Below are 20,640 nucleotides of genomic sequence, written 5' to 3'. Positions count from 1 at the left end.
TTCTCCGCTGGGAGCCTGCTTTTTCCTCTCCCACTCCCCCTGCTTGTGTTCCCTCTCTCGCTGTCTGTCTCTCTCTGTCAAATAAATAAATAATATCTTAAAAAAAAAAAAAAGAAGACCTCGTAGACCTGATCACAGAACTGTGTTGGAAATATTACAGAGGGGAAATAGAAGTAGACTGTTGAGATGAGTCTAAGACCATTGATTTAAGCCTCTGCACTTGTTTGGAATTTTATGTTAAATCATGGGCACCAAATGTATGTTAATAATGAAGCTTACAAATTATGAGCACTAACTTTGTGCCAGGCCCCGTGTTGAATGCTTTACATTCACTGTTTAATTTTGTCCTCCCAGGACATCTCCAGAACAAACATTGTTATTTTCATTTGATAGGAAAACTGAACCCAACTAGTCAATGATGTTCAGGATGGAATTAATGTCTGTCTGCCCTCAGATACCGCACATGTGAATTCCCACACAAATGTGCCTTTCCTGTTGCGTGTTTCCATCCTCACTATTTCCTGCTGTCCCATGATCTGTGCCTGCACTTCTTCCCCCTCAGAGATAGCAGACAAGATCTACAATCTGTACAATGGGTACACAAGTGGAAAGGAGCAGCAGACTGCTTACAACACACTGATGGAGGTCTCAGCCTCAATGCTGTTCCGAGTCCAGCACCACTACAACTCCCACTACGAGAAGTTCGGCGACTTCGTCTGGAGGAGTGAGGATGAGCTGGGGCCCAGGTATGAACAGGTGTGGGAATATGAATGGAATGTTGGATTCTTCTTGATTCTGTCTGATTTTACTAGACCCTTTTTTTTCCATAGGCTGAGAATGGGCTTTGTCAATAAATCTGTCATCCACCTTTGTCATGTCAGGGCTAGAGATGGGAAATGGGCAGGGAGAATGACAGAATCTTGGAATTTTAGCTTCTTGGACTCCTGAAATGTCATATAAGAGAGAGACAGCATCGCTTTTTCCCTCATTCACTCCTCTCACCCACCTTCCTTCTTCAGTGTTAGAGGTGGGAACCTTGGACTCCTGGAGGAAGTGTGTTCTAACCAGCATCATGGAAGGGTATAGTGGCAGGGTCATGGCCTCAAATCTAGGGCTCTTCCCACTCTTCCATAAGAAATCTGAGGTTTTCTAAGGGCACCTGGGTGTCTCAGTCGATTAAGGGTCTGACTCTTGGATTTCAGCTCAGGTCATAACCTTAGGGTCATGAGATCAAGCCCTGCATCATGCTCTGCACTGGGCATGGAGCCTGTTTGAGATTCTCTTTCTCCCTCTCCCTCTGCCCCACCCCCCGACTCACTCACTCCCCCCCCCTTTCTAAAAAAACAAAAGAAAGAAAGAAAAGAAAAGGAAGAAAGGAAGGAAGAAATCTAAGGTTTTCTAGAATGAAATCCATTAGTGACTGTGAATAAATACATTCCTAAATTCAATGTGTATTAAGACATGATTTTTGTCACCTGCAGTGACTATGCCAACCATTGTACTAGGAGCCAGGGTGGATTCAAGCATAACTAAGACACAGTCACTCTCTTCTGAAGCTTCATAAAGTAGTGTATGAAATGGTGCTGTGTTTCATGCATTACGCTTAACAACATACATTTTTTCGTTCGTTCGTTTATCAATTACTTAGTAGCGCCTCTTACCAGTTGGTTGTTGACCATGCAGTGACAAAAAGGGAGAAGCTTACTGTTGGAGGTAATTAAACAAGCAATTGCAAAGAATAGGAATAATAAGTATAATGACAACAAAATAGAGCCCTTTGGGAAGACAGGGCATAGACATCTGGTCTAGATAACCCAGTGAAGCCTTCCCAGGGGCTGAGACTGAGGCTGACAGAGCGAATAGGGGTCAGACAAGAAGAAGGACAGAAGAATTGGAGGGTTTAGGGCAGAGTGAAGAGCCTGGGGAATGCACAGAGAAGATAATGTTACATAAGGGCATGGTTTTCCTCAAATTTTCATCATTTGTCTGCCACTTTTATGATTTTTGACATATCACCATACCCTAAGCACTTTTTGTTTTGGTATTTCTTAGATTCACTTCTCACTGAAAATCTATTTGAAAACAGTTATTATTTTATAAAGGGAAAATTAGCATCATCTACCTTTAATAGAAAATTAAACGTAAACACTTGATACAATGGAAGGGAAACAAAAACAGAAAACAGAGCTCTTCAATCCTAGTACAGCCTGAGGCTCTGGGCAGGCTGCCGGCTCAGCGCTGGGAGCCTGCTTCTCCATCGGCCTGCTGCTCCCCCTGCTTGTGCTCTCTCCCTCTCTCTCTCTCTCTCTGTCAAATAAATAAATAAAATCTTTTAAAAAAATAAATAAAAAGGAGGTTAGCAAGTGTTAGAGAAGTACTGAAGACACAGTATCAAGCCAAGACTTTGTTTTTTAAAGTAATCTGGAGGAGGGGAAGACAACGAAAAAGAATCTGCCTACCTTTCCCAGCGTGATTCATTGTTGTTTAATGCTGGGTCTGTGATCCTCTGGAGTACCACCTAAAATCCTTTCTCCTGCCCCTGGGGAACTCCTTCTACACTTTGGTAAACACTCTGTAGAGGAACTGAAAGAATTTCCCTGTAGTTGGAGCAGAGTGTGTGACAGCAGGAGTGGTAAGAGATAAGAAAGAAGAGGTCAGGGGATCCAGTTCTGAATGCCCTGTAAGTAGGGTTAAAGAGTTTGGATTATCTCCCTAGAGTAATGGGAAGCTTTTCAATTGTTTTTCACAAGGGGGTGATATTGGCAGATCTTCAGGGGGAGAAAGATCACTCTTATGGCAGTTGGAAGCTTAGACGGTCGGGGGGAGAGGAGTCAAAACAGGAGGGAGGTGGTGAGGCCCTTGAGGCTGCTCTTTTAATAATCCAGGAGAGATAGTGTGGTGTTCTGGAGCAGAGTGGAACTGATAGCATTGGAAAGAATCACCTGACTTCCTGAAATACTTAGTCGGCAGCACTCCGTGCTTTAAAAGCTTTAAAATTACGCTGTAAACTGGGCAAGGTGGGGTATTCTCATTTTGTGGATGATAAGGAATTGGAGGCCTCATGAGGTTAAATGAGCTGCCTATAGTTACGCAGTTTGATAGGAAGGCTGATTCTGCCCTGAGCTCTCACTCTGAGCCCTTAGAACACTTGCAATATCTCTCCAAGGATTTGAGGCCCCTGGGAACAGATGAGAGCTTGATCAGGGATAAAAGGGACCTCTCCCTGGAACAGACCTTATCTGCCCATTGGGTCCTGGACTATAACTTTTTCTCTTTCACATGAAAGGAAGCTTCTTTAGATAAAAGCTAAAAGAGGGCAGACAGGCAGAATCACAGAGCCCCAGATGAAAGCCACAGTGTGAGTCATCTGGGCTGCCATCTTGCCCATGGACAGGGAAAGGCATCCCACTTTATTGGGCTTTCCCACGGGGCTCAGAGTTTGGGTGGAAGCTAAACCAGAGCTCCACTCCTGACTTTGTCTTTACAGCCTTCTGGGTTCCTTTGTGACCTTCTAGGACATAAATCTTCTGGAAAGGCTGCCTGGCCTCCCACAGAGGCAGGACAACCCACTTGTTAATGGACTGTGATAACCCACTAACCTCCAGCCAACCCGTCACCAGTCACTGTCTGCCAACCCCAATTGGTGTCACCCAGTTTCCTCCCTCCTCAGTCTTTCTAGTCTCTGGAGGGGATATGAGATTCCTCTAACATCCCACACAGGCATGTCAGCAGCAATCAAGATAGCTGCATCCTAATCTATCCTGACACTGCTAATGAACTCATTGTGCAACCTTGGGCTCTGGGTCTCTCCAGCCCTCAGTCTCCTCATCTATAAAATGATCAGGATGAACTAGGGCAGTGGTACTTTCTTCTTAGCAGTAGATTTTTTTTTTTAACCTAAATAGATCTTACGTAGAACCACAGGTCTTAACTAGAATGCTACTTTCTCGGAGAATCCTCTAAAAGTTCTACCTGTTCTCTCAATCACACTCTCACGATTTATTTTCTGGGTCATACCTACAGGTTTCAGTATGTCATGTTGCTCATGTGTTTACTGTTGTGTTATCTCTCTTCTGCACTACATGTCAGCTTGTGTGTACTTAGTGATTCTTTATGTCCTATTCACGCTTGTAAGTGGGTGCTAAATAATTACTTGTTAAATAATTGGATAATGGGATGAGTGGATTTGTGGCTCAGATGGTTGCACAGTTGTTCTGGTAGAAGACCCACCTGCTGGGTCTCCATTTCAAATCCCCTTTCCCCCAATCCCTCCCTCCCTCTCCCTCTGAGCTCTTAAAGATCCGTAGGTCATAGTTGGAAACAACTGAATTCCATGAACTCTGTCTTTCCAGCTCAAAAATAGCAATCAAAAAATGCATTGTCGTTGGAAATATTAAGAGACCCATGGAGACCACATTTCATTAGTTTATTTATTCCTTGATCATTTAATGTGTTTACTATGTGCCAGGCTCTGCGCTATGGCTGGAAATGTATGACTGAAGAAGACAGATCCTGTCTTTCCAAGGAGCAGCATCTAGTGAAAAAAGTCTGTGGGCAGCTGCAGTGAAACATGTTATAAGAAGCATATGCTCTAAGGAGGGTGGGAAGTTTGTTTTACAGCAGTGCTTCTCCAACTTGGGTGTGCATGAGAACCCCCTGAGAGACTTGCTAAGATTCAAATGGACTTAGTGGCTTAGGATGGGCCTGAGATTCTGCTTTGCTAATAAGCTGTCAGGTGATGCCCATGTTGCTGGTTCTTAAAGCACGCTTTGAGTGACGAGGTTCTAGATGGGAATAGATGGCACAGCTAATCCAGACCTGGACCTCAAAGGAGGATCTGGTGGAGAAGAAAGGGAAGTCTATGCCTAGCATCAGAGGATGAACGGGAGTCCTCCAGGTGGAAGGAGGAGGATGTTCTCATCAGAAGGAACAGCCAGTACAAAGTTGAGTGTTAGGGTGGGTAGTTAAGAGGATACGCTTGAGTCAGAATGTACAAATCTCATTGGGACAGAGAGTTCAAGGTGATACGGGAAAACAAAACAAAACAAAGCAAAAAAAAAAAAAACCAAGGCTGGGAGTTCAGCGGAGGGCAGGTCATGATGGCTCTTATGAGCTCTGCTCAGTTTGTTCTTTCTCCCAAAAGCCAGGTAAAGGTTTTAAACAGAGTAGCAGTTTGGGTAAATGTGCCATGACTCTGAATGTTTTGCAAATGTGCATGGTTTCAAAGTGTAAAGGTGAGAGAGTGAGACACTACCCTGGAGCCAGGGACCTTGGGTTTCTGTCCTAGGTTTGCCATCCACTTGCTGTGTGACCTTGGACAAATGCCATTGCCATTCTGGACCCCATTTGTAACATAGAAAGGCTGGACTCCAAAGTCCCTTCCAGCTGGAAAGCCAGGAAACCAGAAAGCCCTGAAGGTTGTAAAAAAAACCAGAGAACAGGCACGTCCTGGCTGTCCTTTCCCCTCTAGTCCAGAATGTCCTGATTCTCAGGGACCTAGGGTGGCCAGGGTGTTAAGAGCTCTTCCCAGGAGGATTCATACCGTAGGATGAACTCGGTTAGGATTCTCTTGGCCTCTAATCACCAAACCCCAAAATGTTCTCTACTTCTCCCTGTATCTATAGTCACATACCCCCATAAAATTTAGTGACAAAAGGGCATCTCTTACGTCTGCCTAATGAGTCTATCAGGCCAGTGTCCTCCAGAGCCTGGTTCCTGTGACAGCCACAGGTGCCACAAACAGCTGCTCAGAGAAGGCCTGCTGATACCCAGCTGTCCCAGCCATACGGTTCATATTAGGAGACCTGACAAGCTGAGCTCATAGGTGGCTAAGGACCAGAATTTGCTTCAGTCAGAACACCCTTGACTACTCTTGGGCTTCTCGATCCTCTCAGCTACATTTGGCTGAAATGACAGAGAAGGAAGAAGAGAACAAGCACTGAAGAGATTTTGTTTCAGTGAATTCATCTCTCTGGACTGGTAATAGTGTATTTACTACCTCAGCCTCTCTTGCTTCCATGGCAGACATCGCTCATCGATCACAGAAATCATCACAGACTTGGTTCAGCCTGGGATTTTTCTCAACACAGCAAGACAAGAAGCCTTTCCTATCTGAGAAGAGTTGGCACATCCTATGAACTCTATCCATAGCCTATGCTGTATCCATAGTGAAAATAAGCAAATCTGATGTCACCGTACATTCCTTTAGTTCAAGATTATATTAGCTCTTTCCTTAACTATCATGGATTAAGTCTTTTAGAATTTTAGGATTTGGGGAACAAAAGCAAACTTAGGCCTCTAGGGTCATATTCCTATGGATCTCAGATGCACTTTTAATTTTTCTGCGTATTTTGACATTTCTGAAATCAGGATGGGCAGTGCACAATGGATGTGCACATTAAGTGTTACATTCTTCTTCTCTTAAAAGGTTACTATTAAGTCAGTGGCATTTCTTATAACTTAAGATGTCCTAGGGTGGATAAATACAAACAAAACACAGTATGACTTTGAACAAGCATCCCATGGATCAGTGTTCCCACTGATAGTATAATAAGGTTGGCTGCTATCTTGAAGTCTGTGTCAGTTCCACACTGATATCGTTGAGTTAGTTGAGACTCTGTTATACTTACCATCAGTTAAGGAATGAATTCTTGGGAAGGTCTTATGTTTTCTTGTGAGAGAAAAAGGAGAAGATAAAATGTAAATATTTTCACTGTTTATCTTACAAATCACACTTCAAACCTGGTGTTGAAATACATATCCAGGTGGCAGTATTTGAGCTGCTGGATTTCTGTTTTGTGGGAGTAGTCCAAGGCTAGATTTGATGTGGATTTATTCTGAAAATAACCCCAGTGAACTACTGAGAAGCCATAAAACCATGGTTTCATCGCACAAATTCATCAAACCAACCATAAAATATATGTGTGTATACACATTTTCAAAATGGAATTACCTGATTGTATTTTGTTCTAAAAGTAATTCTTACTCACTCGATAACATCTACGTGAAGTGGATGTATATAAAATGGAAAGTGAAAAATTTGCACCTCTGAATCCAGTAATCCCAACCCAGAGATAAAATCATTAGCAGTGTGCTTTCCAGGTATGACATGGATACGCACATGAGTAGGGACTCTGATATAGGCTTAAGGATATACCTGTATCTATAGCCACAGCCCTGTTTCCACCAACACTGCTATGTTCAGTAAATATATACACTATATTCTATTTTCTGCCTGTTTACACATAACAAGCCTTTTTTCGCGGATGCATATGTACATATGTTATCTGGGAGGGCCGTTTATCCATGCAATTATATGAATCTATCATATGTTAATTGAGTCTTCTATTAAAAAGCAACTAGTTTTCTTCCAAATGCTTTGCTCTTATAAACAAATCTATATAAACATTTTGCCCACTTACCAGATTATTTCCCTTGGTCTACATCGATGCTCTTATGCCATTTCGTTTCCTTTATCAATTCCTGCTTGAGAATTACTGGATTTGGGAAGCTAGGGACTGAGAATTTCCTCAGTTCAAGTCAATTTGCCCTTATTTATTTCTCCTTCTTGCACAATCAGGAGCAGGGCAACAGGGGGACTCTATGCTGCCCAAGAAGCAGGTGGGAGATATTAGTTGAGCACCTATTATGGGCCCAATTATTTATATGTCATTTCATCTCCCGAACCATCTATTTTGAAGATTAAGCAACAGAGAATCAGTGGAATTGAGTAAATTGTTTAGGGCTACACAGCTAGTAACTATCAGAGGCCGAATTCAAAATAACTTCAAAATGCAAAATTCAAACCAATATCCTGTCCATTATAATAAATCTCATCCCAAGATTTGTATACAACTAAGGCAGAATATAATGTGTATCACAACAGAGAAATAAAAGGCTTCAGCAGCAAAGGGGAAAAGATGACTTATGATAGCTGATGAGATCTGGAAGACTTCCTGAAGATGAAATTTCAGCTTGACTCTGAAACATGAGTAGAACCTCAATGAATGTGGTCCTCTCACATCAGGAATTCCATGTGTTGGCAGTTGTGTCACACCAGGTTCTGTTGTGAAGTGCTCATCAGATGCCCATCAGATGGTATTTCTCTGTGAATGAAGCCTCTAATTCCTTTTAGGTTAAAAACAAAAACAACAAAAATCTTCTCCAATTTCTACTACCATTAGACTCTGCTTTGGTCTGAATGTTGTATCCCCCAAAATTCATAGGTCCAAAATCTAATGTCCAAGGTAATAGTGTTAAGAGATGGGACCTTTGGGAGGTGATTAGGTCTTGAGGGTGGATCCCTCATGAATGGGATCAGTAGTCTTATAAAAGAGGGACGAGAGAGGTCCTTCACCCCTTCCACCATGTGAAGGCACAGCAAGAAAGTACCATCTATGAACTGGGAAGCTAGCTCTCACCAGCCACTGCACCACATGTTCCAGTGCCATGATCCTGGACTTCCCAGCCTTCAGAACTGTGAGAACTCAATCTGTATTGTTTATAAGCTACCCAGTCTGTGGTATGTTGTTACAGAAGCCCAAACAGGCTAAGACTCCTTTCTAAAACATACTTGATTTGAGCATCTCCAGTGAAGGAAGCCCATTGGAGATATGGAAGGATCCATTCTATACTTTGAGGACTCTAGTTTTAAGTTTTTTATTATGTCAAAATTTGCCGCTTTTTAATTTTAGAGTGACACCATTGATAACACTGGGGTGCCTTGCAACAGAGATCTAGATGCTATTCTTACATTGTTAACCCTGGTCAAATCATATGACCAGCCTGAGGCTCACTTTTACTACCCAAAGACTGGGACTGAAGTACAAACTCTATAATTGTGGCGAGGATTATATTTAGTTTCAGCCCCCCCCACCAGTCTTCATTTATTAGAACAACATAACCGTTTGCATGAATATCCCCCTTCAGTGGACACATTCCATTCCTGCTTTCCACACTTCCTCCTAAGACTTGCTTTTGAGACAACCTTCAGCATCATGATTTGGCTACAGTTTGCACATGTCCCTCTTACCAGAAGTGACTGGGGTTCTCCAGATGTGGCCTGACCAGGGCAATATGAATGAAGTCATTCTTTCTCTTAATCTGCCCTATCTACTTCTGGAGGTTGTGTCCCATTTTTGTGCAACCACGTCATGCCCTCAACTCTTATTAAGCTTGAGGTCAGCTAACACAGAGATATTTAAGTTCAACTCAAGGAGATAGGGAGGAGGGAGAGAGACCAATAGGGATGTTTCCTTACTGCCTCCTTTTTTCCCCTCCAGTCCAAGGGCCCCCTTAGAATTTAGGTCTCTATCCACTAACTGTGTCAACAGCTGATTGGGTAATGGTGCTGGGAATAGAATGGTCGGTCAAAGGTTCTATAGTTCCCGGAGAAGTGGCATCAGAACTCAGCTCCTGACTCCTCCACAAGCCATTCCTGTCTCAGTCTCGCCTGCTAATACAACCATAAATTAATGTGCCGTGGCTCCTTCACCTCTGGTTTCCTATCCCAGCGGGTCTGGGTCCTGTCTCCAATGAGGAAGATTTCATTTCCGGTGTTTGAGAAAAGTGGTCACTCTGACCTACGATTCCCTCTCCAGGGAAAGCTTGGACCATGCCTGGCCTTTGATTTATGCATCTCCATTGCCTAGAATTTATTACCCAGCACTCTCGCCTTTGGTCCCTCACTCCCTCCTCCTCCTCACTGGCCTTTAAGCACCTCCAACCCTTCTCTCCATGGCGTCACCTTCTGACTTCTCCTGTCATTGTTGGCTAAATGCAAGCCAAGGTCTGCGGCAGTGTGTGCGTTGGGAAAAGAGCGGGGACAGTTAAGTGAACTGACAGCTGGTTTCATGCCTATTGTGTACAAACTTCTGTGCTGGATGCCTAGGGTAGTCATTCATTTCAGTCTAACAACAGCCCTACAAAATAAGCACCTCTAATCCCGTTTTACAAATGGGCAAACCGACTTACAGAGAAGTGACGTCCCTAATGGGCTCTGAAGCCTGTGTCCTTTCTACTACAGCATACTCCTTTGAATCTTGGCTAACATTTACTGAGAGTAAGCAAATTACTCAGGTTCTCTCTCCCCCCCTGCAAAACACTGCTATTGCTTCCATTGTCCTGATGCTGTAACTAAGAGCGGCATCGAAGAACTCGCTGATGATCCACATAGTTGTTAAGGTAAAGAGCTGGGATTTGAATCTGTGACTCCAGGGCCAGATTTTTCAATTTAGCTCTGTATGTCAGGAGCTCTGGTTCTTGCTCTGCCCTCGTTACTAATGTAGGGTGTTCCCTTAGACTATTTTCTCACTCCAGACCTCAGTTTCCCCATCCATTCAAAAGGAGGCTTGGTTCAGTTGAGTTCCAAGATTCTCCTTGAGGAAATGGCTGGGCCTTTGGAGGCAAAGCATTTGGAAATATTGGAGGAATTTCCCTTTTCACCTCATTTTATATTCGTAGCTTGTCTTTATGACTGTCTGCAGCAGACAGCCACTCTCCATTGCCTTCACCATGACTTTAAAGAGCCTTGATGGTCTAGTATCTGCCAAACCGACTAGTCTCTCACCCATTCTTTGTGCTAACCATTTCAAAGAACTGGGTGTTCATGCTTTCTCTCATCTAACTTTAGATGGGCTCTTTTCTCTGCCTCCCCATCTCCCTGAAAAACCTGTCTCATCATTGAAGTCTTGGTGCAGATGTTATATCCTTTGGGAAGATTTCTGAGCCCCCAAATTAATGATTAGATGTCCACTTTATATATTCTCAGAGCACACAGCATGTCTCCAACCCAGCACTCTGACCCCGTATTAGAGGCTGTTGTATTTCTGTCTCTCTCCTGCCACTGACTTATAAAGGTGCTCTAGGCTTACACCAGGACACAAATAAGGCTGATGATGGGGGAGGAGGGTGATGGCGGTGTTGTAGTGATACTTTCTAACCTGTGTCAGGGACTTAAGATGTGCTGAACATGTTTCTAAGAGTTTTGCATGTATTAACTTATGTAATCCTCACTATAACTTTATGAGGTTGGTGAATGTTACTCCCTTTTTATGAATGAGGAAGCAGAAGGAGTACGTAGCTTTTTAAAAGCACAGAAAAAGCAAACCAGCACCCTGAAGTACGATGGTAGGAAACACTTAACACCTGGGTGTGTGCCCTACTTGGTTTCTTGCTGTCAGTCTTGCCCTTCCCCCAATTTGATTCTCCTCAAGTCAGCCAGGAACATTTTTAAATAGTCCAGCTCTGAATCCATTACTTTGCTCCTTAAAACCCTTTGATTACTCCCCTGTTTACTCTCCAGACCACAATCATAGATAACATTTATTGAAGGCTTGTTACAGATTCATCAATGCTGTTGGGTTTTTTGTTTTTTGCTTTTTTAACAAGACTTTGTGGTAGATACAGGTATGATTCCCATTTCATGGATAAGGAAACTGGGTCACACCTGGTTAAACAATCCCCTGGATATCACAGAGCTAGTAAGTAACTGAGCCGGGATTTGAACCTGAGCAGTCAGGCTCTAGAGCCTGGTTGGCGTGCCATTATTCTGTACAACCAACACTCCAGTTCCTAAGCTTCAATGGTGTGGACCCTGCCACTTCTCCAGTTTCCCACTGTGTCTCCACTTACACACGGTAATCCTGGTATCCCAGCCGTACATCCTCAGAACTTCTATGCAATCCCTTATCTTTATGCTTTTACCTCTTCTTCCTGGTATGCCTCTGTCTTCTTTAACCCCTACTCGTTTTTGAGACTCAACACAAGTTGCCCTTCTACTAGGAAGTCTTCTTGAATATTCTCATTCCTACCTAGGCACCTTCTTCTACTCCCCCCCCCGCCCCCATGCCTCCTCTTATCATTGCCCTTGCTACCTGTGTTGTAATTTTCCATCTGTCTGTCTTTCACACCAAAGAGGGAGCCCTACCATAAAATAAGTGCCCAGTAAATGAGTAGTCAATGACTTTATCTCCTGTAACTTCACAACAGCCCGATTCTTCAAGTGAAGAAACGGGTTTAGAGACATTAAGTACATTTCCCAAGGACACAGAGCTATTAAGGAGCAGAACAAGGGCTCAAACCAGGAGGAGAGAGAAATGAACTCCTCAAGCTCCTCGTTGGGAGGTGCCTGCCAGCAGAGAGAGAGAGGACTGTGGGCAGAGTGGCAACTCGAGTGTGATTATGAAGCTATGAATTCTTGGCACCTCAGGAAATATTCCACCCAAGTGGTGAACTATACAAAGAGGACTTTTTGAAAGGTACCTCATAAATTGTGCCCACAGAACATACACACAGAAGCCTGGCCCTTTTCCAGCTGCCATGCAGGTGCCTAACAGTCTCCCATTTGTGGGGTCTGTTGTCATAAAACACCCTCCCTCCTGGGGTCTCAGAGGGGCATGGAGAGGACAGCAGGAGAGAGCTGCTCATTTAGCCCTTGGGTATCTTGAAGATACTAGAATGTAGAGAAAATTGGATTTCACATGGTGACAGGCACCTTGACAGTGAAGCTAATGTATGGTGTGATCTAGGAAAAGGATATCCTTTTCCCTCTCTGATCCTCAGTTTTCACATCTTTAATAAGAGTAGGTTAGTCTAGGTCAGTGGTTCCCAGTTGGGGTGATTTTCCACCCCAAGAGGACAATTCGCAATGTCTGGAGACCATTGCATTGCTATGACTGGGGCAAAGGAATGCTACTGGTATTTAATAGGCAGAGGCCCAGGGATGCTGCTAAACTTCCTACAAGACAGCCCCCACAACACAGAACTAACTGGCCCAAATGTCAATAGTACCATCATTGAGAAACCCAAGGATCTCAGAGATCCTTGCTAGCTTTAATTTTCTGTGCAGCTGTCAGACCTCCTCAGGGATCCTCTCTCTCTTACTGGTTAAAGGGATCTAGATAAGTTACCAATGATGATCACCACAGGACAGGGTGATTCTTGCTTAGACTAGTGTTCGCTATGACCTTGATCCCAAGACACCATCATAACAATTCTTTATAGTCCTAGGTATCATTTATTGGGAACTTATGCTGTGCCAGGCTTTGGGCATTCCTCATGGTAGATCTTAACCACCGCTTATGACGCTAAGACCATCATCACTATTTTAGAGATGAGAAAAACGAGATAGAGGAATCTGATTTGGGGACTTAGATATTAAGGCTTTGATGAAAGATTTCCAAATTTCCTGACTGTGAGAAAAGAAAGAATATGAGAGAACTAGAGAAACACAAAAGCAGAAGTTAGAGAGGGACTTTGTGGGTGTTCAGGCCTAGATCCGAATGCCCAGCCCCAGCAGTCAACTGGATGTTTGACCTTGGTCACACAATGTCATTTCTCTCAGCTGTGGGCTCCACATCTGTTTGGTGTGAGTGGAAAGAACAATATGTTCGGGGCTGTTGTGAAGATTACATAAAATCTTAAAATGTAGGTAAAGCACTTACTCTGCATCTAGTGTGGCAGGTGTCAGTAAATTTTAGTTGTGATTGCTATTGCTGTGTATCATTATTGTAACAATTTCTTCTTGGTCAGAGTCCCAAAGCTGGTGACCTTATAACTCCTGGGATTCTCATATCTTAGAAATGAAAATTCTGAATCCAATGTTATATGTAGCTGTCAGTTTTTACACATTGCACAATTGAAGAGGACAAATTCGGAGTTGATTTTTGAGTAGGTGTTTGAAATACCACACTCGGGCCAGGAATGGATAGGAGGTTGTTGGGACAGGAAGTCCTCATTTCTCTATTGACCTTTATTCACCATTCAAAGGCTTAAACCCTGATCTGGGCTTTCTTCTTCATCACCGTCTCGTCCTCCCTTTCAGGAAGGCCCACCTGATCCTGCGGCGACTGGAGAGGGTGAGCAGCCACTGCTCCAGCCTCCTGCGAAGTGCTTACATCCAGAGCCGCGTGGACACCGTGCCCTACCTTTTCTGCCGCAGCGAGGAGGTCCGGCCTGCGGGTATGGTGTGGTACAGCATCCTCAAGGACACCAAAATCACGTGCGAGGAGAAGATGGTGTCCATGGCCCGAAACACGTATGGGGAGTCCAAGGGCCGGTGAGGGAGGGTGCTGCCCTCCATGAGCACAGAGACTCTCCGTGGGAGGGGGAGCAGTACTCTCATGGATCCTGGGGCCTGGGGGGGACTGGGGAACAGCTGAGGATGGGCCTGGCGGATGAGGCTTGCCAGCAAGGCCAAAGCAAACTCTTTCTCTTGTGGATAGCCGACAGAGAACTTTGTAACCACTGGAATTATCCGTTTTTCTCTATCTTTTATTTTTTCTAAGATATTATTTGGCTCTATCAAAGTCTCTCCTTTTTAAACTTTTTTCTTATGGATGGTGGTCAGTCCCGAGGCAGGAGCTTTCAGGTGGAGACCAAGCGGCCTTTGATCTTCTTCCTTCCTCCTGCCACACTCAGCTTCCTTCCTGCAACGGACCCTGGAGGAGACCTCTGGAGAGACAGTCTGACCTCTTCAGCAACAGGAAGGAGGCCCCGAGAATTGGTGCAGTGAGGAAGCTTGGGTCTTTATAATTTTTTTTTCCAGACGTTATTGAGTTTGCAGGACCCCTGCCTCTTCCTGCTACCTGTGGGTCTGCCCAGAGTCCCTGCAGGACTTTCCATGCATTAAAAATTCTTATTGTCTCTCTTTCTGCTTGGGGAGTGTTTCTTGCCACTGGGGGACCTCTGTTTATTTACTCAACAGGTATTTATTGATTACCTACTATATGCCAGGCACTGGATGTGCAACTAAAGAGTGAGAAGCTCCCGGCTCTCAGGGAACTTAGAGTCGATGAAAATTGTAGAGAAGCAGTTCAGTGACTTCAGGCTAGAGCAGGGGAAGAATGGAGGTTATTTAAACTCATTGTTGGGCTGTGAGACAAACTAGAGGAATTCTGAAATGCTTCCTTCAAAAAGGGATGCCTAAAGACCAGAGGATGGGGAGGAATAAACCAGACACAGTGCAGAAGGATGAGATGGGACACCATGAGCAAAAGTCTGGAAATAGGGGCGCCTGGGTGGCACAGCGGTTAAGCGTCTGCCTTCGGCTCAGGGCGTGATCCCAGCGTTCTGGGATCGAGCCCCACATCAGGCTCCTCTGCTATGAGCCTGCTTCTTCCTCTCCCACTCCCCCTGCTTGTGTTCCCTCTCTCGCTGGCTGTCTCTATCTCTGTCGAATAAATAAATAAAATCTTTAAAAAAAAAAAAAGTCTGGAAATAAGAGAGAACACATTCAAGGGCTGAAAGCACTTTTCTTTTTAAAGATTTTATTTATTTATTTACTTATTTATTTTAGCGAGATGGAGAGGGAGAGTGTGTGTGAGCAGGGGGAATGGCAGAGGGAGAGGGAATCTCAAGCAGACTCCACACAGATGCATGGAGCCTGACGTGGGGCTCTATCTAGAGACCCTGAGATCATGACCTGATTGAAAATCAAGAGTCCAACGCCTAACCAGCTGAGCCACCCAGAGCCCCCATGGGCTGAAAGCACTTTCCTTTTTTTTTTTTTTCCTTTTTAAGATTTGTTTATTTACTCTAGAGAAAGTGTGCGTGAGCCAGGGGAGGGGCGGAGTAAGAGAGAATCCTCAAGCAGACTACATGCTGGGTGCAGAGCCTGACCCTGGCTTGATCCTAAGACCCTGGGATCATGACCTGAGCCGGAATCCTGAGTCAGCCACCCAACCAACTGAGCCACCCCGGTGCCCCTGAAGGCACTTTCAATGACGATAGAGACCCAAGTAGCTGGAGGGAAAGCTGGAGCTAGGCAAGGTGTTGGAAGTTTGGGACAGAAAGTTTGACAGTATTTGAAGTAACTGAGAGCCACCACAGAATGTTAACAGAGTGAAATGCCAAGCTTGCTCTTTAAGAAAAATTGTTTTGGCCACAGGGGTGGAAGTGGGGCTGGAGAAAGCCCAAAAAAGGATGACTGTTGTTATTTTCCAGGCAAGAAGTGATGGCAGCTTGGATCTTGAGGTTATGGAGAGGCATTCCACCACTGGAGTCCCTTTTATTTTTTTATTTTTATTTTTTTTAACTTTTTATTTCACAAATATTTATCAAATCAGCAAGATGAATACAGCCTTGCCTTCAGGCAGCTTACACTTGAGAGGTTATGTCTAGGACAGAAAGTTTAGAATGTATATTTTCATATGTATATTTTATCTGTTTCCTTCATCACTTGAATAAGGAAAAACATACACAAACAACCCAAGAGCACTCCTTTTTCTTTTTTTTTTTTTAAGTAGGCTCCATGCCCAACGTGGGGCTCAATCATTTCCTGATTTTGATCAAGTTCCATTTATATTTTCATCCATTGTTTGTGCTTTTAGAGTCCTATCTATGAATCCATTGCCAAGGATACCTGGGTGGCTCAGCTGGTCAAGTGACTGCCTTCCACTTAGGTCATGATGGAATCCAGCTCCATGTCACTCCCTGCTCAGCGGAGGAGTCTGCCTCCTCCCCTCCACCTGTTCATGCACGTGCTCTCGCTCTCTCTCTCTCTCTGGGGCTCTTTGAAATTAATAAATAAAATCTTTTTTAAAAAAGCAAACAAAAACAAAGAATCCCTTGTCAAATCCAAGGTCTTAAAGATTTACCCCTATTTTTTAAAGGCGAAGGAACTGCTTCCAATGTGTTACCTGGTAGGGTAATGAATACAAAGAGGCACTGTAGCTTCTTAACAATCTTGTTAAAGCTCCCAGAAGATAGCTTGGTTGAGGAAGTAAAGATGTAAGTCAGGTATTCCATAATGCAAGGATGACACCTGTTAGAAGAGAGTAGGGCACTGTGGGAATTCAGAGGGGGAGAGCAACTGAATACCAGTAAAATATAAGCAGTTAAAAATATGCCTACTTCTTGGTTTTGGTGAGTGCCTATGAGGTCAACAGTCCCCTTCCTGAAAATCTACATACTGAGCCCCCCTCAACCACCCCCACCCCCTGACGCTACTACACATGGGGAAACAAGCCCAGGGACACTCTTCCAGACAACTCAGGTGCCTAGAGATCTGCTCAACTTCCAGCAACCTAAACTCACAGATACTCTTTCAAGAAGTTTTATTATTACTGGATTTGCATTTCTGCAAGTATGTAGGTGGAGTTTAGATGAATAAATTTCTCCTATGGTGTTACTGATTCTTCTACTCCTAGGCATGATATAGTCAGGAACCAACTTCTTTAAAGAAAAAAAAAAAAAGAAAAAGAAAAGAAGNGGTGGAGTTTAGATGAATAAATTTCTCCTATGGTGTTACTGATTCTTCTACTCCTAGGCATGATATAGTCAGAGAGGAACCAACTTCTTTAAAGAAAAAAAAAAAGAAAAGAAGAAGAAAGAAAGAAAGAAAGAAAGAAAGAAAGAAAGAAAGAAAGAAAGAAAGAAAGAAAGAAAAGAAAAGAAAAGAAAAGTAAAGTAATAGTTTTTACATTGAACACTTACCTGTCTTTGTTAGTTGCCTGTCTTAGTTCGGTATAATAGAATACCGTTGTGAACAACAGAGATTTGTTTCTCACAGTTCTGGCTCTGGGAAGTCCCAAGATCAAGGTGCCGGCAGATTGTCTGGTGAGAACCTCCTGGTTCATAAACAGCTGTCTTCTTGCTGTGTCTTCACATGGTAGACAGGAGGAGGGAGCTCTCTGGGGTCTCTCCAATAAAGGCACTAATCCCATTCAAGAGGCACCCCCCTCGTGACCTAATCACCTCCCAGAGGTGCCACTTCCTCATACCATCGCCCTAGGGATTAGGTTTCAACATAGGAATTTCAGGGGGACACTAATATTCAGTGTATATCATTGCCGCGTGTCAAGCCCTGTTCTAAATTCCTCTCGTGTATACCCTTTCCTGAACCCTAGGTCCCCGGCCTTCGCTGAGTCACCCCATTGTTGTAGCTTTCCATTGTCTTGACCCATCCTGAGGAAACAATTAGCTCAACAGTTGCAGAAAATTAAGCTCCGCAGTGTGCTGGGGCTGTGGTCTGAGCCTGATTAAGTTGACTCTGTCTCTGTCGCCATTCACCAGCTATTACTTTGGGTAAGTACCCTGCCGTCAGAACCTCAGTTTTCTCATCAACAAAATGGGTTTGTAATAGTCCCACCTTGTGGGGTTATTATAAGGCTTCAACAAGATAGGAACTGTAATGTGTTCAGCACAACGTACAGTAGGGTCTTTTTTCTTTTATTAGATGATATACATAATGCTTTGAATCTTGGAGAGATGACAAGGAAGTTTTGTCTGGGGGAGGCCTAGAAAACTCTGATTCAGAGAAGGAGCTAATGATTAGCAGTCCTATCATGTATGTGAACTGTAAATAGTATCAAAATTTAACTCAGGGAGAAGTGGCTATGATGGCGGAACTTAACGCAATGCAGGAGCCCCAAGGAGAGGTATGTGGCTTTCTGTGAGGCTCTCACAGACAGCTGTGGCCTCTGGATAGCTGCTCAGTTGGCCAAAGTTGGCCAGCACCTGAGAATATGTACCATCAGCCTGTCCCCAACTCAGCCACTCATGCCGTCTCTGGTTTCAAACCCCTGTGGAGCCATGTTGTTCTTCCCAGCCACTGTTAGTCTCTCCAGAGTGGGATTCCAGAAGCTTGGAGAGACAGGTGTGTGTGTGTCTGTGCCCTGCCATGACAGGGAAGTTGGTCAGACCAGTATTTGTTAAGATGTTTCATGGGAAAAAGAAACAGGAAAATTCTTGAAGTGCGGATGAGGCTTGCTGGGTTGAGCACCCTGGCCTCCACGTGGCTGGATTGATCCACGTGCCACCATGGAAAATGCCCAGGGAGCTCCTGCCCCACTGTGCTGACAAAGATGGGACTTTTTGTGTGGTCACCACCACTGAAGAAAGAAGGTGTGTGTTAGAGGTGCACAGGAAATCACCCCTACATGACTTTCTCCTCCTGTATGGTTAAGGAGGTACTTCTCCAGGCAGCTTCATGATAAAGAGGGGTCTGCATAGACAAATGCTGACAACTATTTAGGGAGTCGTTATCACATCAGTGACTACACACTGATCTCATGTAACCATGTGCAAAAAGCCATGTGCTATTATTGCCATTTTCCAGTTAAAGAAAGTGAGGTTTAAACCAGTTGAATAACCGGCTCCAAATGCTATAGTTAGTGATGATATTGAGGTACTGACATCCAAATTTGGACAGATGAAGTAATTCAAACCAGTGATAACTGTGCTTCCTAGAACAAATGGATACAGTGCCCTTCTTCACCATCCTAAGTCAAAAGCTACATCCCTCTACCTTCCAGCCAATGTCTAGGACTAATTTCCAGATTTGGAGTGCTGAGATGAACAGGACCCAGAGCCTGCCTTTAAGAAACTCTTGGAAGTTAGCTAATTTAATATAATATGATAAAATCAGACACTTTGGAGTCAAGCCAATCTTGGTTTAAATATTGGCTGTACAGGTTACAGTGAGGAGGGTTTGGACGTTGAGAGAAATTTCTAAGGCAAACTCAACAGGTCTTGCTAATTTAGAGGCTCACGTTAGTTGACATTACCTTAACCTCTCTAAGCCCCACTTTCTTCATCTTTAAAGGGGATAAATACATTGCCTCGAAGGACTGTTGGAAAGATTATGTAAACTAATGTATATAAAGCCATTAGGTGCTTGAAAACAAAAGCTCTCAATAAATAGTTATTACAACAGTTTATGTACACAAGAAAGAATAGACCAGATTAACTCCACCATTGAAAGACAGCCATCAGGAAAGCCTTCACAGTCAAGGATGTGTAAGACACAGCAATCTATGAAAGAGTGCACCATATGAGAGATGATGAGCAACTGCTGTGGGCTGAAAGATGGAGGGTGTTTGGAGAGGTTGGCAGAGCAGAATATATTGGCCATTGGAAGGCACTGGATTGAAAGCAGGGTGTGGCAAAGGCAGATAAGCATTTTGAAAAGACCCCTCTGGCTGCAGAATAGGAAAGTAGAGAGAAGGGGAAGAGCTAATAGCACAGAGACTAGGGATGATAGGGTGGAGTAAGATGAGATGGGATAGGAGAATAGATAAAGGTTTAGGAGGAAGATGAGGATGGCTGAGCTAGGGTTGTTGGCAATAGTAAGGCTGGATCTGAGCAATATTAAGGAGCTTGACTCAATAGAACTTGCTAAGAGGACTGGGGACTTGGATCTTCCCTTTCCCCTCTGGTGCCTGAGTGTTAGAATGGGCAGAATATGAGACATGAAGTGGTGATAAATCCACTTGGGCTCAATGGACAGTACATGGAAGAGTAATAATTTGTATCATGCAGATATGGTAATAGAATATAAGAATGCTGAGAATATCATTTAGCTTTATTTGGAAATCCTGCATGGACCTATGTGTACCTGCATGAATGTGGTATGACTTCCAAATGCAAGTATGTGACCATACTGAGGGGCTGTGTAAAGCCAGTGTAGGCTTGTGGAAAAGAATGTAGACTGAGAAAAGAGTGCTGCGTTCTTCCTCCTCATCATCTTCTCCCTCCCCCTCCTCCTCCTCCTTCTCTTTCTCACTTCTAGTCTTGCCTCTATGGTAGAGTGGCTGTGTGGCCTTTAGCAAGCTATTCACCCTCTGTGGGCCTTGGGTTCCGCATATGCCCCCACCACACAGAAGAAGATGTGTCATGGACATGAGGGATTATATTAGATGA

General features: G+C 43.9%; 1 protein-coding gene across 1 annotated transcript in view; it reads left to right on the top strand.

The window, feature by feature from the left end:
• Positions 1 to 14,867, top strand: part of ASTN2 (astrotactin 2) — an 877,356-nt gene extending 862,489 nt beyond the window's left edge. The window contains exons 21-22 of the mRNA XM_034664390.1: positions 563 to 746; positions 13,823 to 14,867. Of these exons, the coding sequence (XP_034520281.1) occupies positions 563 to 746; positions 13,823 to 14,060 (422 nt within the window). The 3' untranslated portion in view covers positions 14,061 to 14,867. The remainder of the gene's footprint in view (positions 1 to 562; positions 747 to 13,822) is intronic.
• Positions 14,868 to 20,640: the final 5,773 nt, after the last annotated feature.

The sequence above is a fragment of the Ailuropoda melanoleuca genome, chromosome 7 (genome assembly GCF_002007445.2).
Source record: "Ailuropoda melanoleuca isolate Jingjing chromosome 7, ASM200744v2, whole genome shotgun sequence".
In the NCBI taxonomy this organism is placed as follows: Eukaryota; Metazoa; Chordata; class Mammalia; order Carnivora; family Ursidae; genus Ailuropoda; species Ailuropoda melanoleuca.
This window is presented reverse-complemented; position numbering and strand designations above follow the sequence as displayed.